The sequence below is a fragment of the Culex pipiens genome, chromosome 2, assembly GCF_016801865.2.
Source record: "Culex pipiens pallens isolate TS chromosome 2, TS_CPP_V2, whole genome shotgun sequence".
In the NCBI taxonomy this organism is placed as follows: domain Eukaryota; kingdom Metazoa; phylum Arthropoda; class Insecta; order Diptera; family Culicidae; genus Culex; species Culex pipiens.
In genome coordinates this window covers 42,904,980-42,929,985 of record NC_068938.1, presented here as the reverse complement: position 1 = coordinate 42,929,985, position 25,006 = coordinate 42,904,980, and the positions used below count along the sequence as shown (strand labels likewise).

General features: G+C 34.9%; 1 protein-coding gene across 1 annotated transcript in view; it reads right to left on the bottom strand.

Annotated features, from left to right (window-relative positions):
• Window positions 1-25,006, bottom strand: part of LOC120420900 (ubiquitin-conjugating enzyme E2Q-like protein 1) — a 75,508-nt gene that overhangs the window by 6,205 nt on the left and 44,297 nt on the right. Inside the window, exon 2 of the mRNA XM_039584022.2 lies at window positions 4,045-5,149. Within this exon, the coding sequence (XP_039439956.1) occupies window positions 4,045-4,388 (344 nt within the window). The 5' untranslated portion in view covers window positions 4,389-5,149. The remainder of the gene's footprint in view (window positions 1-4,044; window positions 5,150-25,006) is intronic.

Below are 25,006 nucleotides of genomic sequence, written 5' to 3'. Positions count from 1 at the left end.
CTGAGCTAACGACCTAGCCTCAAGTTTAGACCGGGGCCAACATTTACTTCCCCGTCCGACGGAAGGTGTGATCAGACAAATCTCGTCTCGAAAAATGCCACCGGAACCTTCTGGGATCGAACCCAGGCCGACTGGGTGAGAGGCTACCACGCTTACCCCTTCACCACGAGTCCTCTGAAATTTACATTACTTTTATTTAAAAGTTTATAAACTAGTTAAAAAATATTTAACTGTTATTTCAAAAAAAAAGGAGACCTAGCCTTCATAATCGATTTGATATAATATATAAAAATTCAGGCTGTAATTTGTAAGACACAAAGAAACTATCAAAGTCACCCTGGTTAAAATAAACAGTTTACGTAACTATATTGCAAAGCTCTACTGAATTTATTTGAAAATACATACATGGACATTTTGTGATCCAGCCCAGTACATGGTTTGAACATATAAATCATGATAAAATTCTTACCGGTTGTATAATATCGGAAAAAATCAAGTTTCATCAATGTTACCCCGGTTTATGTCATTTAAAAAGAAAGATTTTTTAAGATTTGTTCAACGATATTTTAAGCATCCACACTTTCAAATTATTGTAGAGAAATAGTAAACAGTAAAAAAATAAAAAAAATTGGTATATTTAATAAATAAAATAAAATAGATATATTTAATAAATTCAATGATGATTTCACAATTAGTTGCAACTTATTTTGATATTTTCTGACTGTTTCAAATATTTACAACACGGCCCTTTGATTTTTTTTAAATTTTATACGAAATGCGCATGTTGAGTTCCAAGTAATAGATTGAGATACCTAATAGTTGATAATTTGATGGCCAATTTTACCAATGTTTTAAAAACGTTATGATTTTAGTTAAGGACTGATGGTGAAATTTGAATCGAAAGAAAACATAATTAAAAGCTAATTGAGGGAGTCAAGCATCAACTGAATATTTAAAAAAAATGACTGCCCAACCAAAATTGTTTATAATTGTATGAGTCATGATAGTACAAACATGGGTAAATGAGGGGAAATTTATCATTTACTGATCATAGTGAAATAACAATGTCGGAGCTATCCAATCAAATTGAAAATGCTACAAAAACATAATGGCATCTGATAAATCTCTTGACACAACCCATACATTAACTGAAAAAAATCAATACTAGGTTTAAAATAAATTAGGCACATAAAAGTTTTGTAAATAAATTTGCATTATAACAAAAACTGAACATTTAAAAAGTTAATAAAGTTTATTGAATTTTAGATAACTCCGACTCCAGCTCCGACTCCGGGTTTATCAGAAATTGTCGACTCCGGCTCCGACTCCGACTCCAGCTAATAAAATTTAGCCGACTCCGACTCCGACTCCGACTCCAGCTATTCGAGTTTTGACGACTCCGACTCCGTCTCCGACTCCAGGTCCCCAAAAAGACCCGACTCCACCGACTCCGGCTCCGACTCCGACTCCGACTCCACAGCCCTGTCATTAACCTTGAAATTTTACATTTTCCAAATATCCAAAATGCATAACTGTGCAGCATGTTCATCATAAGAAATTAAGCTTTACAGAAATAGTCTTTTCAGGGATCGAACATGAATCACGTGTTCTTAAATTTAAATTTTACAGCTTGCCACAAATACAGAACTTTCAGGCCCAAAACCTAAACTATAGTATAGTCAGGAACCAGCGAAATCTACTGAAAACAGCATGATCAATATGCCAAACAATGTACATCAGAACAAAAAAACACAGTCAGTCAGCTGTGTCGGCAACGTAGAATGTAAACAATCCGAAAATACAAATGGCTAGAAGGAGAAAAGCAAGAGAGAGAGCATTTTATTGCTCTCTCTATTTTTGACATTTTGCAGGGGTTGGACACTAACAGTAGGGGCCCTGCACTAAAACAGAAATATAAAGTCCAAATCCAGCTGCAAATGCGCTGTAAATGCGCTTTTGATGCAGATGTGAAAACACTTTAGCTTTTACCCGCAGCTGGAAATGCGCTGTTAGTGCTGTACAGTGACTAAATTTAGTGCTGAATGGTTACTTGGGTAGTTTGTTCTACAGTTTTAAATAATGGGCAATTCTAAATTTATTTCAAGTTTTAAAGTCTTTAACATTTCCTTAAAAAATCAGAAGAGAAATTGAATTACTGCCAAAAATTTAAATTTTCATTGAAAAAAGTAAATAAAAAGTTTATTTTTGTATAAAAAAAAATCGTTTTGTTTATTTGGCTTTTTACAAAATTTGACTTTCCGAAAATAGACCCAAAATTTTGGATTTTTCATTACACTGCTGCATTTTTTTTAAAGTTTTTGTAACCCCCTTTAAAATCGAGAGACAAAAAATATTATTATTGCAAGAAACTTCATAGTTTGAATGAAAATTTAAGTGTAATCAGCTGAAATCAATTTAAAATGCATTCCTCAGCGTTTGGAATCATTGTTAGCATGTTCGGTTTTATTTAAAATCATTTGAATTTTAGTACAGTTTGGATGTGCAGTACCGTTCAAGGTTTTGCTTCGATTTTTTGTCAAATATTACATTTCTAGAAAACTTGTGATTGCAAATCAAATATACGGGTGTATAAAATCATAAAAATGTTAAAATTGAAGCTTGTAATTTCAACTTTTTTTTTTGCTGGACAAAGTCAATGCTGACCAACAAAAAAAACCCTCTTTTTCCAAAACATTGGGAAAGTCACTTCATTTTACTACATAATACTTTAAAAAATCTTAATTGAGTTTGCTGAATACTAACTAAACATGCTATAATTTTTACAGAGCTTACTATTTTTTAGTTGTATTAACCCTTTTTTAATCAATCCCAACGAATAATTGGTCACATAGAAAATTATTCAATCGATTGTTGGATTTAGCCTAAACAATCTCTGGCTATTCATGAATACCGTAAAACGGGGTGACTTTGATAGCCGGGGTGACTTTGATAGGTTTGCGATTTTTCCGCAAAATGAAGAGTACAATTAAAATACGTAAGGAATGGTTTAGAAACATACTGACCGTGGTAGAGAAGTGTTCAAAGTACTACAAGAAGAACTTTTCATAAAATTTTGACAAGTTTAAAAAGTTAGTTAACTATAGTTAAGAAAATGTTGATGAAAGTCCATTATTTTAAACTTCTCAAAGTGTCATGATTTTCTCAATGAACATGATTTTTAATCGGATAACGGAATTAATTTTCGGATTCTTTGGACAATTTTCCACTAAGAGAAGGTTCAATAAGTTTGTAAATAATAAATAATATGTGTATATGAAACACAATTAAAAAAAAAAATTCCAAATTTATAGGCAATTTCAGTTGAACAAATTTCATGTAAAATGTGAAAACTTGTGATTCGTGCTTCGAATTCAGTATAAAATGCAATATTAATCAATAATTTTATAAACAAAACTAGTTTTAAAAAATTTCAGGCAAAATTCCGACTTTTTAACAATTTTACCTAAAATTTATATGTATTTTGCTAAAAAGCTTATTAACTAAGTTAACTAAATATAAACATTGATTTTTTTTTCTTAAAAACTATATCAGCTACTTTAGTGATGGTACATTTAGCGTACAAATAAAGTTTGAACATCTTAAATGTGATTTTAACAAGAAAAACTATGACTATCAAAGTCACCCCGGAATTAAAAGTAAGAATTTTTAACGTAACTATTTTTCTAAACATTATAGACAAAACAAATTTTTCCCTAATAGTGCATGAACTTTGTGTGGTCTACCCCAGTACATGTTTTAAAAATAATAATCTTGAGAAAAACCTTACCTGTTGGAAAATATTCTAAAAACAAATTGAAATCCTATCAAAGTCACCCCGGTTTACGGTACACAGAATCTTGACCATTGATCGAGTTTTGAGAAACTTTGCCAAATATAATTCAAAAATTTAAAAATAGCATATAACTTGTTTTGAATGCTAATGGTCAATTAACTGATACAATGCCTAACGTTCCCAAAATTAAAATCACAATGAACAAAAGAAGAAGAAAAAAAACAACAATCATTTTTGTTTACAACACTCACCATCGCAACCTCCGCATCGGACTATCGGTTCCGTTCGTTTTACTGCTCGCGTTTCCACTCCCACTCCCACTTCCCGCTCCTCCACCCCCGTAATGATGATGTGAATGGTGATTACTACTACTACCGCTTCCTCCTACGCCTCCCCCTCCTCCGGCTGCACTCCCCACCCCACTCCCACTGGGGACAATGGCTCCGGCCACCGCCAGCACCATCGGATCCCCCGCCGGTCCACTCGCCGCCCCGTCACCACCTTTGTCTTTTTGGGCCGCCTTTTCCTTCTTGTCCGGACTCTTGAAGAACTTCCGGATGGCCGCGGCCATCTTGTCCTTCGACCGGGAGGACATTTTCGTTTTTTTTAGGTTACGGTTAAGGTTAAGGATGCACACGTGGTTGATTTTGACGACCTTCTTCTTTTTTTGTTTTGCCTCTCAAAATCTGCCTTTCCGGGTTCGTTTCCGCCGGCCAACGTTTTTCCTTCTGTTTTTATCGGTTCTTGGCGGTTCTGTGGCGAACACCATCTGCCCCGGGGGATGAAGGTCGCTGCCAGTGCCAGGTGGTCACCACCAGATTTCCGAACCCACGTTGACGACGGTGTTTATTGGTTTGTTGGCTCGTTTTGGACCCTTTTGGCCATGCTGTGGGATGTTTCTTTTGCTTTTCAAGGACTTTGGTGGGATCCGTCTAATAAGGTTGAGCCTTTTTGCACGTGTTCAAGTGGGCGAATGTTCTCAATTTAATGGACTTGACGAAGGACAAATCAATTCACTCCACAAAGAACTCGGTTATCCATTCGGCCTAGTTGTCTCTTTCAGGAAGTTTCCTCAACAAAAAAAAAGGACGAAAACTTTTTCCTTCCAGAACCACCCTCGCTGCCACGGATTTGGGATCAGTTGTCACGTGGGCCGACACAACTCTGGCGAGGAAAACTTTTGTCACGACGAATTCTACTCCACCTTCAAGCGAAAACTTTTTCCCGATCAACCGACCAGCAGTGAAAAGTTTTCCTTCCGCCTTGGGTTGGTTTTATTTGATTTTGTCGTCCCCCAGCAGCAGACTCGGCTGAATGCTGGCTGGATTTGAGAGTTCCAAGATTTCCACGAGCTTCCTGCAGGAAAAAGATTGAGAAAAAGAAAAACACATTTAAATACTGGGCGCGTTTTGTTTGAATGGCGCGGGAAAATTGGAAAAGCTGGTCCAGCAGCTTGGGCCGGAAGGAATGACGTGAGAAAAGTTAAATAAAAAGAGGAAAACTCGCCGCGGGGTGCAGACTTTTCCTCAGCGAGAGATGCAGTTACATAAATATTTGTCAGCGAGCTCTTTTTTCCTCGCTTTTTATTAGATTTGAGACAGGATTTGTTCGAGATGAACTGCTACCGGTCGGGCGCAGCTGCAGCAGCAGCAGTGTTTTGCGAGAAAAGTTGGGATTATTGTGCTGGCTGGGACTGACTGTTTTGCATCGGAGAGAAGGATTTTAATGAAATTAAATAAGTTTATGGGAGTGTGCTTGGGGAATAAATTTAAATAAACATGATATTTCAAACTTGCAACCTTAACATATGAAAGTGTTTTTGGTTCTGATTTTTTTATGATTTGAGTAAGATTTTTTTCAAAACCCTAAAGAGGGGAACGTACCATTTTTTAAATTTAATTTTTAATCATTCTGGTTTGGCGAGCAGTCTTGTCGAAAAAGAAAAACAGATTTTTGTATCTACTTCAGCCTTTATTTTGAGGCCTTCATAACACATCATAACCAAGGTTGTTATCGTTATGGTTATTCCGATTATTCTATCGGCGTTAATCTTATCGACGAGAACGGACAATAACTAATTTTTAACTTCTTTTTAAAATTGATTTAATCCATCCTATTAAGTTAAATTTTCAATGCTTTCACCTAGAATATATTTTTTGAAAATTTAGTAAATTGTTGTTTTTGTTGTCGATTTTTTAAGGGGAACCCGAGCAGACGGAATTAACTTGGGAATAACATTTTTTGATATTTGAAAATACTAGTCCAATAACATTCTATGTTATTTATACAGCAATTCCCCACGAAAACAGCATGGAAAAAAACAAAAGTCCTCGGATCGGGCTCAAAATTTTTCTGGGGGTTTCCTGGCCGAAATAATTAGACCCGTATTTTTTTGTTTGGCCATTAGGGTGACCTACGCCGTGTTAGGGTGGTCTAAAAAATGGCCATTTTCGTCGATTTTCGCAAAAACCACTTTTTTCGAAAAATCATAACTTCTCGCCATTTCAACCGATTTCAATTGTATTATACGCAAATGAAAGGTGATAAGTTGGCCTTTCAAAGAAAAATATCAAGAAGTTTTAAAAATCTAGCCTAACACATGAAAAGGGCGTATGAAACATTAAAATGCCGTTTTGACGGTGTCTGGACCAAAGAGCCTATGTCTGGAAATATTTTTATCGGATTCCCCGGACATTTTTACATAACATACTAAAAAATGGGAGGAGTTCATTAACAGGATTCCGAGATATGATTTTTTGAAAATAAAATCTGTGTTTTTCGACGCGCCGCGCGCAAAAACACGAAAATGACAAAATCGGCAAAAAATCAACTTTTTTCACTAAAACTGCGATAACATAAAATTTTCAGCGATGACCTATACATGTCTGGGTACCAAAATTTTCGTAATTGAAAGACGCAACTTTTGGTACCCAGACATGTATAGGTTATCGCTAAAATTTTGAAGTTATCTCAGTTTTAGTGAAAAAAGTTGATTTTTTGCCAATTTCGTCATTCTCCGGTTTTTGCGCGCGGCGCGTCAAAAAACACGGATTTTATTTTCAAAAAATCATATCTCGGAATCCTGTTAATGAACTCCTCCCATTTTTTAGTATGTTATGTAAAAATGTCCGGGAAATCCAATAAAAATATTTCCAGACATAGGCTCTTTGGTCCAGACACCGTCAAAACGGCATTTTAAAGTTTCATACGCCCTTTTCATAAGTTAGGCTAGATTTTTGAAACTTCTTACTATTTTTCTTTGAAAGGCCGACTTATCACCTTTCATTTGCGTATAAGACAATTGAAATCGGTTAAAATGGCGAGGAGTTATGATTTTTCGAAAAAAGTGGTTTTTGCGAAAATCGACGAAAATGGCCATATTTCAGACCACCCTAACACGGCGTAGGTCACCCTAATGGCCAAACAAAAAAATACGGGTCTAATTATTTCGGCCAGGAAACCCCCAGAAAAATTTTGAGCCCGATCCGAGGACTTTTGTTTTTTTCCATGCTGTTTTCGTGGGGAATTGCTGTATAAATAACATAGAATGTTATTGGACTAGTATTTTCAAATATCAAAAAATGTTATTCCCAAGTTAATTCCGTCTGCTCGGGTTCCCCTTAAAAAATCGACAACAAAAACAACAATTTACTAAATTTTCAAAAAATATATTCTAGGTGACCTATACATGTCTGGGTACCAAAATTTTCGTAATTGAAAGACGCAACTTTTGGTACCCATACATGTATAGGTCATCGCTGAAATTTTTAAGTTATCGCAGTTTTAGTGAAAAAAGTTGATTTTTTGCCGATTTTGTCATTTTCGTGTTTTTGCGCGCGGCGCGTCGAAAAACACAGATTTTATTTTCAAAAAATCATATCTCGGAATCCTGTTAATGAACTCCTCCCATTTTTTAGTATGTTATGTAAAAATGTCCGGGGAATCCGATAAAAATATTTCCAGACATAGGCTCTTTGGTCCAGACACCGTCAAAACGGCATTTTAATGTTTCATACGCCCTTTTCATGTGTTAGGCTAGATTTTTAAAACTTCTTGATATTTTTCTTTGAAAGGCCAACTTATCACCTTTCATTTGCGTATAATACAATTGAAATCGGTTGAAATGGCGAGAAGTTATGATTTTTCGAAAAAAGTGGTTTTTGCGAAAATCGACGAAAATGGCCATTTTTTAGACCACCCTAACACGGCGTAGGTCACCCTAATGGCCAAACAAAAAAATACGGGTCTAATTATTTCGGCCAGGGAACCCCCAGAAAAATTTTGAGCCCGATCCGAGGACTTTTGTTTTTTTCCATGCTGTTTTCGTGGGGAATTGCTGTATAACAAGATTTGTTATTCGTCGTTATGATTTTTTTGTTATTGGATTGTTATTGGATTGTTATTGTGACTTATAATATTTTTAGTTATTCTTCGAACAAATCTATGTTATTATTTTTTGTTTTTTTAACAACTAATCCGATCATCCCAATAACAGTTTGAGGTATTCTTCCATAACAAAAAATGTTATTACAAAGTTGTTTTGGCTTTCAATCAATATCAGACTAATAACAAATTTTGTTATGATAACATAATCTGTTAAAACCCTTATGCAAAAATGGATTTTTCAAGAAGATTCCATAACACTTTCTGTTATTTTAACATTATTTGTTATTGAAATGGCATGAATTTTGTTATTACCGTCTGCCCGGGAACTTAAAATCTTAAAATACCGTATTTATTTCTAATAAAAATAAACTAAAATATATACCAAAATTTTCATAATTTGCATTGTGGGTTCTAAACGAAGCGAAATTTTGTATGCTTTTTTGCTATTATAAGAGTGTTGAGTGAAATCCTAAAATGTTCACAATTTTTTTTTTCGAAATATTGATTTTTTCTTAATTTGCAATATGGGTACTTAACGAAAAGAAATGTTGTATGCTTTTTCACATTTATTGGAGTTTTTTAAACACTAAAATAATCACGAAATATCGTTTTTTTTCGAAAACACGGAAACTTTTATAACTTTTCATTAGAGTTATGGGTAATTCTCTACGAACTCACATGAAATCGTGAAAAGTTGCCCCGATCCCTTTACGATTTGCGTGAATCTTTGTCCTAAAGGGTAACTTTTGTCCCTAATCACGAATCCGAGGTCCGTTTTTTGATATCTCGTGACGGAGGGGCGGTACAACCCCATTCATTTTTAAACATGCGAAAAAATGAGTGTTTTTCAATAATTTGTAGCATGAAACGGTGATGAGATAGAAATTTAGTGTCAAAGAGACTTTTATGTAAAATTGTACGCTCGATTTGATAACGTACGCAGAATTCCGAAAAAACGTATTTTTCCTTGAAAAAAAAAACTCAAAAAAAGTTTTGAAAACTCTGCCATTTTCCGTTACTCAACTGTTTAAAAAAAATGGAACATGTCATTTTAAGGGAAATTTAATGTCCTTTTCGAATCTACATTGGGTCAGAAGGGTCATTTTTCCATTTATAACAAAAAAAATATTTTAAAATTTCGTGTTTTTTTCTAACTTTGCAGGGCTTTTTTTTTAGAGTGTAACAATGTTCTTCAAAGTTGTAGAGCAGACAATTACAAAAAAATTGATACATAAACATAAGGGGTTTGCTGAGAAACATCGCAAGTTATCGCGATTTTACGAAAAAAAGTTTTGAAAAAGTTGGTCGTCGTTGATCATGGCCGTTCATGGCCCCCCGTGACAGACACGGACGACAAAACAAAGAGAAACGCTAAAAGTAACTTCTTCAAAACTTTTTTTTCGTAAAATCGCGATGTTTATCAGCAAACCCCTTATTTATATGTATCAAATTTTTTGTTAGCAAACCCCTTATGTTTATATATCATTTTTTTTTAAATGTCTGCTTCAAAACTTTTTTAGTGTTTTTTTTCGATGAAAAATACGTTTTCGGAATTCTGAGTACGCCATCAAATCGAGCGTCTAATTTTACATAAAAGTCCCTTTGACACCAAATTTCTATCTCATCACCGTTTCAGGCTGCAAATTATTGAAAACACCTCTTTTTTCGCATGTTCAAAAATGAAAGCGGTCGTACCGCCCCTCCATCACGAGGCATCAAAAAACGGACCTCGGATTCGTGATCAGGGTTGTCCCCCCCCCCCCCCCCTTAGGACAAAGTTTCACGCATATTGAAGAGGGGTCGGGGCAACTGCTGTGTGAGTTGGCGGAGAATTACCCTTATAACTTGCCATTAGAGTTATTTAGAGATTTTTTATTAATTATTTTTTGTTGATTGCTTTTGTAAATTGTTTAAAAAGTTTATGTCGCATAATTTCGGTGAAAGAATCTACCAAAATTTCACTACGTTTTCGAAATAGGAAAATAATGGCATTAAAAATCTTCAAATTCTTCTAAGAAGCACAATCAAATTTGCATTCGAAAATTCCTTTACATTTTTTGTTGACAAATTGCACCGTTTTTAAGTTTTAGGCTTATTTATGTTAATGTTTTTAAAAGATTTTTAATATTTATAATTAGGTTAAAACTATCAGCAAAAATATAATTTCGAATTGCTGGTTTTTTTTTGTGACTTCGATGATGTCGATTCTTTATACCAAAAGAATGTATTTTTAATTTTAATGTTTTTGTGAACAAAAAGTTCCAACTTTTTAGCTATAGGGTATAACGGAAGTTATGTTTTAAGCCAAGTTATGATTTTTTGAAACAAAAGAGATTTTTGGAATATGTCAAAAACTCCCCCGAAAAAAAACTAAAAGAGTTGTAAACAATCTTCAAAAAAGAAAACTGTAGAAAATTTTCCCAGCTTTTCAAAGATGGACAAGGATCGAAACTGTTAAAAAAATGATATTTTTTCTTAAAATGTCCTCCTCAAAATGGCTTTAACTCAAAAATTGTGCCTTTAATCAAAAATTCACGATATTACTTTGTGATTCCAAATCCAAATTTAAAAAAGATTTTTGGCATTTTTTTCGGGAAAATTTTCGATGCGTTTCGAAAATCACATTTTTATTCTTCAAAAATTGTCCACTAAAACACTACAAAAATTAAAAATTCTAATCGGGTAAAGTTAGTCAAAATCGAGTTTCGAGTTTCAATAACAAATACTGTTAAAATAACAGAAAATGTTATGGAATCTTCTTGAAAGATCCATTTTTGCATAAGGGTTTAATAACAGTTTATGTGGTCAAACGGTCAGTTTGATCAAGTTCCACAACCCGAGCATAGGTAAATAACAAGGGAAATGCATAATAATACCTTTCTCTGGTATCAATCCCAAATTTTGGTATTCCTGGACCCTTGAAAATGTGTCTTAAGGATTATGCTAGAGCAAAATGTGGTATCATACCAATTTAAGGTATTGTTTTTATATTGCAAAATTGCAGAATTTGTCAATGGTCGAACACCACATTTTGGTATTCTTTTGGTTTTACAGTATTTTATCAAATTCCTCTGAAACTATGGGAAAATGTTGACCAATTTTGACAAAATAATTAATTTTGCGCTAAAATGATGTCTCAAAGCGAATGCTTTTATTGAAAACCGGAAATTTCAAACTTGATTTTAAACATTTTTGATATACCCCCTACAGAAATGACTTGAAATTGTGGAAAATTTTCTAAGTCAGGATGCCACATTTTGGTATTATTTTGGTATTAAAGTGTTTAATCAATTTTCTCTGAAACTATGGAATTTTTTTTAAAAATTTTGGCGAGATAATTAATTTTGCGCTACAATGACTTGAAACATAAAAATGTTAAAGCTGATTTAATTTTTTTATGATATACTCACTAATATTTTTTTCAAAAACGTTGAAATTTCTTTAAGTCGGGATAACCAAATATTTTGAAAAACGAGTCAATCAACAGATCATTGAATTTTGGTGAATTTCAATCCGGTTTCATTTTAATAATACTTATTTTTCAATCTTGTTATTTTTCAGAAGCTTCAAGAACTTCAAGCACAGGCCGTTCATCAATGACAAATGCATTCGGTGTGGTGATGAATATCACTAAGAACAACATGGAATCATCAGGTGAGTAGATTTGGCTGTTGCATATGGATCATTTCCGTTTTTTTCACTAACTGCAACTGCTGCACTAAAAATGGTAAGAAAATACCAAATTTTGGTATTACTTGTGCAAATACCAACGACCAAAATGTGCTCTTGGTTGCCCAGTAATAGATGGTAAAATACCATGAAATCATACCAAAATCATGTTTGTGGAAGACCACAGGAATACCAAAATATGATTTTCCAAGGGCGCGGGAATACCTAAAATTAAAACCATGGCAATACCAAGTTTTGGTATTCAAGCAATGTTCAAAAATCCAGAAGACCTCAACTTGGTATTGAAATGATTTTATTTTGTGGTATTATTTTACCTTTGGAATAACATGTTTTGGTATTGTTGTGCCCTTTCACATACAAGACTTTGGTATGATTTCATGGTATTTTACCATCTATTACTGGGCAACCAAGGGCACATTTTGGTCGCTGTTATTAGCCCAAGTAATACCAAAATTTGGTATTCCCGTGTATTTACCCCTGCTCGGGAATAGGGTTGGGAAAAAGAGCCTGCGGTTTCGCTACCTTTTTCTAAGTAAGTTTAGCATCAACACTTCCCGTGCTCCTAATCCTTATTCCTGCCCCGGTGAATGGTGGAGATGGGAGCGGCCGGCAATGGATGGCTTTCATGGTGCTGGCTGTCCTGTCTTGGTAGAATTGGTTTTAATTCCTTTTAATCAATTTCTAAGCAACCTGGGCTGGATATTCATCACACATACATGAAGAAATCCAGTCTGCAACCCGCTAAGATCACCATCTCCATGCGAATGCGAATGCGAAAAGGGTTTAATAACAGTTTATGTTATCATAACAAAATTTGTTATTGGTCTGATATTGATTGAAAGCCAAAACAACTTGGGAATAACATTTTTTGTTATGGAAGAATACCTCGAACTGTTATTGGGATGATCGGATTAGTTGTTAAAAAAAAAACAAAAAATAATAAAAAAGATTTGTTCGAAGAATAACTCAAAATGTTATTAGTCTGTAATTACAATAACAATCGAATAACAAAAAAATCATAACGGCGAATAACAAATCTTGTTATAAATAATATAAAATGTTATTGGCCTAGTATTTTCAAATATCAAAAAATGTTATTCCCATGTTATTTCCGTCTGCTCGGGAAGGTCAGCCTTCAAATTTGTATGGAGACTTGAAAGGAGAAACCAACTATGCAAAATGGCTTATTTGGACATACAGAATTTTGGGAAACTGCTCATTTAGTAAATGGTCTTAATATATATATATTTTTTTAATTTTATTCTGCTCATTTCTCAACCATCGTCTGTAATCGAACTGTCAATGAATCTGTAATTGATTTTGTGTTAACAAATTTATGAAGAATCATAAAAGTAACAACAATCACGATTCCAACTCTCCCCGCGAAATCACCGTCGCCAAAGGTCGACCCGTCCCAAACCCAGCCCAGAACACGTGCAGAAAAGCTCGAACAGTAATTTGCATAAAACCAATCATGGATAAAGTGGGCGAGCGCGGCGAGCTTTTACAAACAAACATGCAGCAGCGAGTGCAAACCCAGCCAACGACCAACAAACCACCCTCTCATGGCGCCTCGCCGCTGCAATAACAAAACACAACTCTCAATGGGTTTGGGTTGCCCGTGCGAGGGTGGTTGCAGAAATTTATGCAACCAGACGAACCCTAGCCTTACTTGCTAGGGTGGTCCTTCTGCATTGCAAAGAACTAAAACGTTTCAATTTTGAACTCAAGTGGAACCACCCTAGCGCCACGTGGCCAAGCGACTATGAGAGCTGTCCCGTCGATTTGCATTTTCACCCCGAACAACCGCGATTTGACAAGACAAGTGCAGGCACCAGAAAAGAAGAAGAAGAGTTGCAGGGCAATGTTCACAACCCTGCTCCAATGAGAAGGGGGGGAAAGTTGCTGATGTGCGATGAAAGGAAATTGCTTACTTAATTAATATGTCCTACGAAGATGTGGTGCGGTGTGGGTGGTGCGCTGCACACCCTGCACAGAAATGAAAAGCTGGAAAACTTTTTCTAGTGCTGTGCTTGTCCAACAGGAAGTCTGGCAGAAAATTATGTTCAGGATAGTTTGCGAAGGCAGTTTTAATTTGTAGCACGGAGAAGTTTGCTAATGGTCAGAAGTTGAAAATTAAACACGACAATGTTGGTCGAAACAAATTAAATATGTTTCAGTTTTTGTTGCTTGTCCTACATTTTATCGTTAAATTTTATTTAAAACTGTTAATTTTGTCTAACTCAAATATATACACCCAAAACTGGGCATCGGCATACGAGAGGATAAAGCGCATGGTTCGGTAGTAAAATGCAGGGCTGCGGAGTCGGGTCATGTTTTAGATGACTCCGACTCCGACTCCGACTCCGGCTTTCTGAGTAAAGCCGACTCCGACTCCGACTCCGGCTCCGGCTTTCAGTTTCATACGACTCCGACTCCGACTCTGACTCCAGCCTGCCAACTCTAGCCGACTCTGACTCCGACTCCGACTCCAGCCTTTAACAAATTGTTGACTCCGACTCCGACTCCGTATTAAGAATATCTAAAAAAATGTTTAAATAAAATCTCCATTCATCTTACTATCCCCCACCTATTAGCTTTTTGAAGGTTATTTTGTAACTTTCCTTCAGTTGACATAGACGATTGTATGTATGTATGTATGATCCCCATACCCGCAGGCAACTTGGTCCTGGAACACATGTGAGCGCTAGGTGAACAATTCGATCATCTTTTACTCCGTAATCTGTACACCCACGTGCACAAGTTTTTTTGCACGAATTTTAGTGCTACAAATACCGGCGCATATATCAAAATGGTTTCCCTCTTCCCACCCCAAGCGCCAGAAATTTGTAGCGGGTGTAGGGACACTTTGCATAGACGCCCTTGCTCCCATCACGTCACTGAGGGTATGGAGCGACGAGAAATTAATAAGCATGCCCCCTCAGTCGAACCTTCATTAGAGAAGCAGGCAATCCACAACTCACAACGAACGACCAAGGGAACACCCTACCGCGTATATAATATGGTTGGCGTAGTTGTCTTCAGTGAAATGTATGAATGTTAGAGTGGATGTAAGGGTTATTTGAAATTTAAAAATGGAAAGCTCTCACCAAAAACACGAATCCTTCTAAAACGGCTCAATCCTAATCGTCTCGTTATGTTCCACTCGAATCTTCATTTTTCTTGTATTCTCGTTTTGAATCTGTTTGATCAGCAGAACTCCCGGCAGTGGACATGGTATCCCACGATATGCGGCAAGCGTCACATGACTCTGAAGTGGCCAGACGATGAACATCACCCACACCTACTTCAGTCATTCTTGATTGACGCTGTTGTCGGCAAGGCCATCCAAAACACCCCCAACGCCGTCCTGGATCTTATGTGGCAGGAACTGGAACTGGACACACAGGAACTCTTCGTTAAAGGTCACTTTTCGAATGTTGTTCCTGCTTTTTTTTGCTTCCGTAGTCGTGGAAGTCGAATTTCCAATTTTCCTCGAAATTATCTTCCGACGCACTTCCACCAGTTCCGCTGTTACTGTTTGGCACCCGAAATAGTAACAAAGTCTTCTTATTTTAACTAATTTCGCACATTTTAAAGAAAATTTCAAAGATAAACGGGAGGTCAAAAAATGACAGCAAACAACAAACGCGTCCGACCACAGGCACAGTTTGCTTCGACCCTCCCTCCTTCAGTTGACATAGACGATTCTTTAAGAACCTGCAAACTCTGTTCCCATCTTTGAATTAATCAGCTGTTCAAAGGTCTCAGCTTAAAATAACTTCACACAAGTAATGCTTAAACAGCGAAATAAATTAAATTTAATGAAAAGTATTAATAACATCACTCACATGTATACCTGTAAACCGGGGTGACATTGATAAGTTGTAGTTTTTTTTTGCAAAATGATAGTACAAAATGATTTTGAAAAATCAGAGTACCTCAAGAAGTATAATTGGATTCTGCTTTTAGAATAATTAGAATTTTTATTTAATTTACTGAAAATTTACAAAAATCAAATCAAATTATTCGCTTTACAACATTGCCTTGGCGTTCTCGATTGCGAGATTCCTACTCAAAAGTAGGTGTCCGAAGGCTTGATTGTTGAGGCAATTGCAAATCTTTTTTACACCTAAGCTTCCACCCCGGGATTCGAACTGACGACCTTTAGATTGTGAGTCCAACTGCCTAGCAGCGACTCCACCGAGGCAGGACCCAGGAAGACGACTCCTAAACCTGGACTGAGCTAACGACCTAGCCTCAAGTTTAGACCGGGGCCAACATTTACTTCCCCGTCCGACGGAAGGTGTGATCAGACAAATCTCGTCTCGAAAAATGCCACCGGAACCTTCTGGGATCGAACCCAGGCCGACTGGGTGAGAGGCTACCACGCTTACCCCTTCATCACGAGTCCTCTGAAATTTACATTACTTTTATTTAAATGTTTATAAACTAGTTAAAGAAATATTTAACTGTTATTTTTTTAAAAAAAAAGGAGACCTAGCCTTCATAATCGATTTGATATAATATATAAAAATTCAGGCTGTAATTTGTAAGACACAAAGAAACTATCAAAGTCACCCTGGTTAAAATAAACAGTTTACGTAACTATATTGCAAAGCTCTACTGAATTTATTTGAAAATACATACATGGACATTTTGTGATCCAGCCCAGTACATGGTTTGAACATATAAATCATGATAAAATTCTTACCGGTTGTATAATATCGGAAAAAATCAAGTTTCATCAATGTTACCCCGGTTTATGTCATTTAAAAAGAAAGATTTTTTAAGATTTGTTCAACGATATTTTAAGCATCCACACTTTCAAATTATTGTAGAGAAATAGTAAACAGTAAAAAAATAAAAAAAATTGGTATATTTAATAAATAAAATAAAATAGATATATTTAATAAATTCAATGATGATTTCACAATTAGTTGCAACTTATTTTGATATTTTCTGACTGTTTCAAATATTTACAACACGGCCCTTTGATTTTTTTTAAATTTTATACGAAATGCGCATGTTGAGTTCCAAGTAATAGATTGAGATACCTAATAGTTGATAATTTGATGGCCAATTTTACCAATGTTTTAAAAACGTTATGATTTTAGTTAAGGACTGATGGTGAAATTTGAATCGAAAGAAAACATAATTAAAAGCTAATTGAGGGAGTCAAGCATCAACTGAATATTTAAAAAAAATGACTGCCCAACCAAAATTGTTTATAATTGTATGAGTCATGATAGTACAAACATGGGTAAATGAGGGGAAATTTATCATTTACTGATCATAGTGAAATAACAATGTCGGAGCTATCCAATCAAATTGAAAATGCTACAAAAACATAATGGCATCTGATAAATCTCTTGACACAACCCATACATTAACTGAAAAAAATCAATACTAGGTTTAAAATAAATTAGGCACATAAAAGTTTTGTAAATAAATTTGCATTATAACAAAAACTGAACATTTAAAAAGTTAATAAAGTTTATTGAATTTTAGATAACTCCGACTCCAGCTCCGACTCCGGGTTTATCAGAAATTGTCGACTCCGGCTCCGACTCCGACTCCAGCTAATAAAATTTAGCCGACTCCGACTCCGACTCCGACTCCAGCTATTCGAGTTTTGACGACTCCGACTCCGTCTCCGACTCCAGGTCCCCAAAAAGACCCGACTCCACCGACTCCGGCTCCGACTCCGACTCCGACTCCACAGCCCTGGTAAAATGGTACGAACGAAGAGGATAAATCCCGAAACTACCGAGAGTACTTTACTCGTGGGTTCATTTTCCAAAAAAAGTTCATCATTCAAAAAAAGATACCGAGACTCGAACCCAAGACCTTCGGCATAGTAAACCGTGCCTTAGCCGTATCGGTTACCATGGTTCGGTGACTAAGTGGTGGTCATTTGTCCATGTAAGCCACTCAATGGGATGAACTGTTTCAATGAACGAATGAACACGATTTTTTGTTTTTGTGAGCGCGAGAGGTCTTTTCTCTCGCTTAATAGTACTTTCCTCTCGTTTCTTTTCGGGAGGAAAATTCGCTCGGTCTTTAACTTTAGGTGTATAAAAAGATAAAAATTACACTTTATAAATCCTTCATCATCAAAAAATCTCCATCGAGCTTCGTTTCCTCATAGAATGGTAATAGTCTGAACGAACATGGTCGTAAATTACGCTACAACCTTCCCAAAAGCCTGTTGGCAATGCTGTGCTCTACTCCAAGTCCATATAAAGGCAACGTGACATGAATTATGCCAAAGTTCAGCTCGTTGTTACTTTTGGGTGCAGTGATAAAGAATATAATTTGAAAAATCTTTCTAACTTGTTTTTTTTGTTCATAAATCTATAAAAAATTAGAAATATTTTTTCTTAGTTTTCAAATCCTCAGGACACCATCTCTATCTTCTGCAAAATCCCACGTGTGAGAGATTTCTCCCCTTCTTAGTAGGGAGTTACTGGGAGAACTAGGAAAAGCGTAAAAAGGAAAGATGAGATTAACAGAGAACGTGTTTGGATTGACAAATCGACCCCAAGCGGAGCGAAAGCGCCTCCGGTTGACCTTTAACTTTTCTAGGTGAAGTCAATTTTCATGCATCCTTGGGAATTTCTAAGTTAGGATCCAAACTTCACAGTAAAAAAAAACATGGCAAGTTTTATGTGTAATTTCACTTTTTACACATTCATATAAAAATACACCAAAATGAAGTAAAATTACTTACATGTCATTAATATAATTTTTATTAATTATCATATTTTACACATTTTAGGTTTAAAACTTTTTAACTGTGTAGTGACGAGCGTTCAACACGTCCGACGACGCTTTACTGGAATGGCTGGTAAAGATTGCTGATTCTGTTTGCTTTCCACACTTCATTAGGATTTACGTTACGTGCTGGTGGAAATTACGATTCTGGATTTCGGTTATGGTACCAGTTACAAAGAAACGGATGACATATTTTTTTTTATTTAATTGATTTATCAAGTATTTTTTGTGTTTAACATTTTCTTGTATATTATATACTGCCCATGTTCGCATAAATGTCCCATATGCATATTTGTCTATTTTGACTTAGATATTGGAATGGCTTCGTTTTTTGTGTTCCTTTAAGCTAAACTAATAATATTTACCACTTTATTCCAGAAATTCAGTAATCAACGACAAATTTATTTGTCCCATCTGAAAATTGTTCAAATATGAGTCCCATCGTGATAATGTTCACTAACCAGTCCCTCTACAAAATATTATGTCCTGAACATACCTTTCGGATACTCCAATCTTTTAAATATAGTCAGCAATTATACAGACCGGCCATCTTGAAGGGTTTTCATCAATTTCACGGTCACACAAATCTCTCAAATGGCTGATTGAATCATTTTAAAAGAATGCAAATTTTCTCCATTTTCTGCTGAAAAATTTGTTTACTACTGGGGTTACCTAGGCAGCATGCTGCGATCGGGCTGGTTTGCGAACATATTGATGCACTATGTAGAAAATGTTCACATACCAGGTCCCATCCTGCGTACTTTTTTGAATTGAAAGAGAAAAATCAAGACTAATTTCAATACAAACTTATCAAAAGCATAAACAAGAGCATGTATGAGAACTATGTTGAATGATTTTTGAGTATACTGGTTGTATATTTAAAATTAATGAGAAAACGTTTTTCAAACTTCCAAGCTCGTTTTCTCAACTTGTTGAAAATGCATATGGGACATTTATGCGATCATGGGCAGTATAGTAATTTTTTGGAAAACAAAAACATAAAAAAACAAAACAATAAAAAAATATTTTCAAGCCTGATTTTCAAAATTTTAGGCGAAAATTATCACAAAGTGCTTTTACATTAAAGCAGTTCTCCCAGATTTCGGTAATTCGATTTTTTTTTGTATTTTTTAATCCGACTGAAACTTTTTTGGTGCCTTCGGTATGCCCAAAGAAGCCATTTTTCATCAATAGTTTGCTTATACAAATTTGGCAGCTGTCCATACAAAAATGATATGTGAAAATTCAAAAATCTGTATCTTTTGAAGGATTTTTTTTCATCGATTTGGTGTCTTCGGCAAAGTAGTAGGTATGGGTACGGACTACAAAAAATCTTTGACCTAGTTATGAATTTTTGAATCAATACTGATTTTTTCAAAAAATCGAAATATTCGTCGCAAAATTTTTTCACCTTCATTTTTCGATGTAAAATCAAATTTGCAATCAAAAAGTACTTTAGTGAAATATGGATAAAGTGCACCGTTTTCAAGTTAAATCCATATTTAGGCGACTTTTTTGAAAAAAGTGGCAGTTTTTCATTTGTTAAAATTAGTGCACATGTTTGCACACTTTGAAAAAAAAAAAAATATTTTTAAAAAGCTGAGAAAATTCTCTATATTTTACTTCTTCGGACTTTGTTGATACGACCTTTAGTTGCTGAGATATTGCAATGCAAAGGTTTAAAAACAGGAAAATTGATGTTTTCTAAGTCTCACCCAAACAACCCACCATTTTTCAATTTCGATATCTCAGCAAGTAATGGTCCGATTTTCAATGTTAAAATATGAAACATTTGTGAAATTTTCCGATCTTTTCGAAAACAATATTTTCAAAATTTTCAAATCAAGACTATCATTTCAAAAGGGCCAAACATTCAATATTACGCCCTTTTAAAATGTTAGTCTTGTTTATATGGACAAACTAATGATGCAAAATGGCTTCTTTGGGCATAACGAAGGCACCAAAAAAGTATCAGTCGGATTAAAAAATACAAAAATTAAGATTGAAGAAAAAATACCGATTTCGTAGAGAATTACTCATCTTTAACCGATCTGTGTCACCAAAGATTCAATGTTTGTAAAAAGCTTTAAAAGGCTTTATTTGATTACACGGATATGCATTATGCAATTTACTCTGAATAGTTTAAGTCGATTTTACAAGTTTTTTCAATGATTTTAGTTTTTGGTGAAATTGAGGGGGAGAACAATTTGAAAAAATAACAATGATGTTTTATACATTATTTTGTTTTCTTTAAATAAACATTGAAAATTCAAAACAAAAAATCATGCCTTACCTGAACAAATATATTTAAAATGATATAGTGTTTGCCTGATATTCAACCTAAAAAAACTTTGGTTAAAATACGCAATGTTTAAAAATTCTGAATACATCTTTTATTATATATTTCACATAAATTTGTGATTTTTACCACTTTCACGATGTAATTTAATCTCATTTTAAATGAAAATCACCAACAATCCCTGAGTTTTTAAACTTTATATTTAATTCCTTATGTATTTTTCAATGTTCAAAGTATTTAAACCTTAGTGTTAATTTTTTTTTACAGTGTACATGAGAAGTTTTGATAATGAATACCGATGAATTTTGCAGTTAAAAAAAATCTTGTATATTCATGTGTTAGGTTTATTTAAAAATTTGGTGCTATCTTGATTTCGTCATAACAAAAAACCGAAATATTTCAGAAAATAGCAGTTTTTAGAAAAAAATATCAATATTTAAATTATATTATCTTCAGAAAACAGTTGGAATATGCAATATCAGCTTTCCAAATTGAAAAAACAAAAAATGTTGAGAGATGATAAAGTTTGTATCAAGATTCCTTTTTTTATTTTAAAAACGATAAATAGTTTGATGGTTTTAAAAGTTCAATGAAGTTTGAAAAACTTTATATTCTATGATTGATCTCAAATTTTGTTGGCGCTTTGATTTTTTTTTTCAAAAGAACAATTAAAATGTGAAAAAATGGCAGTTGAGCAATTCTCCCGAGAATTAGCATTTTTTTAATCGACTTGTCACTCAAGAAATCTATTTTATATATTTTTTAGAAAAATGCCATCTTTTGAGCTATATTCCAAAAAAATCATGATTTTTTGAAAAACGTGGAAAATGCAAAAAAAAAACATTTTGACTATAATCTGAACCTTAAAACAAACTTGAAATAGAAAAGTACATTACATAAATTTCAATGCTGTGCAAAGTTTTACAGTGATAACTTTTATGACTTTTTTTTAAAGCGTGACTTTTTTATATGGAAAAGTCATGACCGAGATTGGCCAACCATGACAATGTCAGAAAATTAATGTGTGAAAGTTTCCGAGTTTTCGATTGAAAATAATTTTTAAAATTATCAAATTCACCCTTACATTTGATATGGTTGAATATTAATATTTATGGGCCTTATCAAATATTAGGGTTGATGTGATTTTTTTTTAAATATTTTTATTGGAGTGATCGAAAAATTTCACGATAGTATATTTTTTGTCATTTTAAACTTATCAAAAAATGGGTAAATTTGATTTAGAGTGCAGCATTTTTCTCTAAGAATTCCTAAGCAATGTCTTAAACATTACCGAAGACACCAGATTGATCAGGAATCCATTCTTAAGCTACAGAGTTTTGAATATTTTAGTAGCCTTTTTGTATGCAACACTGCCAAAATTGTATGAAAACTTGTATAGATAAACTAGGATGTAAATGACTCCTTTGGTCATACAAAAAGTTAACATAAAGTTTCATCCAAATCAAAAAAACGGAATCGACGTAACACCTTATAATGTGGCCCTCTTAAACCTTGCGGTTTCGTCAACGGATCCACAGGCGTGTATCGTTCTTTTTGCGACAAGACTCCGCCTCCCGGGTCTCCTAAGTGTGAAGGTATGGGCACGGGGAGAGGGCACCGAATACCTATACTTTACACTTAGAATTTTTTGCGTCCGCCTCGGGATTCGAACCGGCGACCTCTGGATTGTGAGTCCAGTGCGCGGTCCGATTGATCCACAAAGGCAGACCAAATCCAAATCAAAAAGTACCAACAATAATCGTTGTCCAAAGTTTTAGAGAATTGCCCAGTTCAGCAGTGTAATTCCTTCCTTTTCCTGTAATTCTCGAATGACAAAACGGTCTTCTTTTCATCGCCAAAAATACCTTTCAGCATCCCCACTTTTTGGAGATTTTCAACTCGACTTTTAAGAAATTTTATTTTTAGTGAAAAGTGAGGAATAATTATCGCATAAAATCCAACATATTCCGTTACTCTACACAGAAAAAAATTGGGTAAATTTTGAAGCTTTAATTTTGGAAGGTTGAATATTACCTCTTTTATGATGTAATTTTACCTCAATTTGGACTGAAAAAGTGACATTACAGCAGAAAAGTGGTAAAATTAAATATTTTCAGAGGTAAAATTACACCTTTTTTTCGACATAAAAGATGTACCCCTTCCGAGATGTAATATTACCATGATTTTTTTTTCTGTGTAGTCACTTAATCAACAAACTGTTTTGTTTAATTTTTCTAGCTACTTATTGTAGCAAAACATCTCATCTCTGCTTTAGATTTTATACACCCTAAGAATATTTAGTTAATCAACAAATAATTCGAAAATAGGCAAACAGAAATTGGCTTAAAATTGTATTACCTCCAGATCATTGAAAACATTTATTTTTTCAATCCCAAACCTGCACCTGATATGCCCTGTCATCCCAGTTTCCAACCGTTTTCGTCTCCCAGGTGGCAAGTGGCCATTTTCCGGGCTCCAGTTCACTTGATGGTGAAATCGAGGCTAACCAAATAACCACCGGACCCGAACCGGACACCGCCCCAGCCACAACTATATACTAGTGGACTTTACCCAAACATAATAAGATGTGTACAACATTTCCTCGTCTCGTCGTCAACGTCCTTGGGGAAGAAGCATATTTTCCGGCCAAGTGAGCAGAAGGAAAACGCTTTTCCCGGGAAGGGGGGTTGAAAAGAAAACTTTTCTGCAATCTATGCCTCTCTGCTGTGATGATGGCAAAACGCACACAAACACACCGACACAGTTTGCACAAGAAACTTGCGGAATTGTGGCACAGGCCAAGGAATGGCAAACCATCAGGAAAAGCTCTTTCTCCGGTGGGGGAAAATTTCCCTGGCAGTGGCAACGAAGGTAAGATGTTTGCACTAGCATTTTCTCTGGTCTGGTAAGCTTCGCCCGAGGGCGGGAAAGGAGAGAGAGAGCAATCCACTCAAAAGTGTGAGGCGTCGCGGGGGGAAAATTCAACTATTTGTGGAATGTTTTCGCAAACGAAAAGCTCAAGCTTCTTTTTTGCGTGCTTGAGGGCGGAAATTTTTGCAGAAATTTTGTTGCCCTCAAGTGGTTAGCACTTGCCGGTAGGCACAACTTGCAGCGCAGCAATTATTGTGAAGTTTTTATTTCTGAAAGGAGTAGGAAATAAAAGTTCTTCAGCTTAGAGGAGGAAAATGGAAGCAAATCACTTCGAAATTGCCCTCTTCTCAGCAGTTTCGTTTCAGTTGTTGAGGTCGATGATTGAACGAACGTATGGCATCGGAGTTTCAACGGTGCATGGGATTGGAGTCTGGAAGGTATTGTTAGTGGGCTGGTTTTGTTTGGAAATCCGGAACTAGTTTGATTTCCAACTGTGTTTGTGATTGTCAAATAGTTATGCATTCATGATATTTTTTGTGATTGTTTGGTTGCTTTGAACATTATCTGACATATTAACATAAACGTAAGAAAATAATGACTTGCAGTTAAAAATATCTGTTGTTTGGCGTTATGAATTTGAACTACATTGACCCAGGTAATTGAACACAGTAATCAGTTTTTGCCTGTTTTTCGGTTTTTTTATGGCTGCCGAAAATATTTTTTTTTGCATAAAATAGCTTTAAAAAGAAATGTTTTGAGGAAATTGCTAACATTTTTAAATTTTTTGTTCCCCCTCCCTCGAACTTTCCAAAAACAAAAAAAAATTCAGCTAAAAAAATTGTACAATTGATTAGAAACTATTTTAAATTAAAATTATTGTCAAATACATTGTATACCGTTTATTTTTATATTTTAATAAAATAGGACACCATAATACTTTAAGCTAACTTTTAATTTTGGGAATTTTGGACACATACCACAGATCGGAAAAAGACATAATACCTTAGGTAATTTTTTTTCATAAATTCATTGATAATATTTTAAATTTTCAGTAGTATCATAATTATTAACAAAATTTGTATCAGCCTTATTATTTTAAATAAAGTTCTCGTCGATTTTTTTTTTAGAATTTAGGTTGGTGCAAAAACAATGTTAATCTGACTGCAGTTTTGAAAAAAATATGTTATTGC